We start from the raw sequence: 740 nt of genomic DNA, 5'->3' as shown, positions 1-740 counted from the left end.
GGCTGAGGGAGTTGGGCTTGTTCAGCCTGGAGAAGAGAAGGCTGCGGGGAGACCTGATTGCAGCCTTTCAGTACCTAAAGGGGGCCTATAGGAAAGACGGGGAAAATCTTTTTAGCAGGGCCAGCTGTGACAGGACAAGGGGTAATGGTTTTAAACTAAACCAGGGTAGGTTTAGACTGGATATAAGGAAGAAGTTCTTTACAATGAGGGTGGTGAAACACTGGAACAGGTTTCCCAGAGAGGTAGTGGAGCTCCCATCCCTGGAAACCTTCAAGGCCAGGTTGGACGGGGCTCTGAGCAACCTGATCTAGTTAGCGGTGTCCCTGCTCCTGCAGGGGGGTTGGGCTAGATGACCTCTAGGGGTCCCTTCCTACCCAAAACATTCTATGATTCTGTGATTCTAAGAATGTAGGGATCCTGCTCCTCTAACGAGGAAAGAATTTCACAGAGAGTATCAAGACGTTTCGGTACTGCAAAGCCACCTCTTTCGCGATGAAATCCCACCTGAAATTCGGTGTAGCTCGGGATTGCTATTTTTAACTTCCTGTGCGTCGATACAGATCACCTCTGGAACAAGCGCCCCAGCCCTGCAGCAGCAACCCCGATAACAGTCACCGCGGGAGGTGCATCCTATCGGTCGATCTATCGATCTACCCACGCCCCGGCCCGCCGGCGGCTGTGCGCCGCGCGAACCCTTGGCGAGGTTAGCTGAAGTTCCCCAAGCGCAAGGCGCGTTTAAA

General features: G+C 53.2%; 1 protein-coding gene across 1 annotated transcript in view; it reads left to right on the top strand.

The window, feature by feature from the left end:
• Positions 1-740, top strand: part of PSAT1 (phosphoserine aminotransferase 1) — a 19433-nt gene that overhangs the window by 2501 nt on the left and 16192 nt on the right. The window contains exon 2 of the mRNA XM_035892656.1: positions 561-703. Within this exon, the coding sequence (XP_035748549.1) occupies positions 561-703 (143 nt within the window). The remainder of the gene's footprint in view (positions 1-560; positions 704-740) is intronic.

This window comes from Egretta garzetta, unplaced genomic scaffold (genome assembly GCF_000687185.1).
Source record: "Egretta garzetta isolate BGI_Z169 unplaced genomic scaffold, ASM68718v1 scaffold334, whole genome shotgun sequence".
NCBI classification, from domain to species: Eukaryota; Metazoa; Chordata; class Aves; order Pelecaniformes; family Ardeidae; genus Egretta; species Egretta garzetta.
This window is presented reverse-complemented; position numbering and strand designations above follow the sequence as displayed.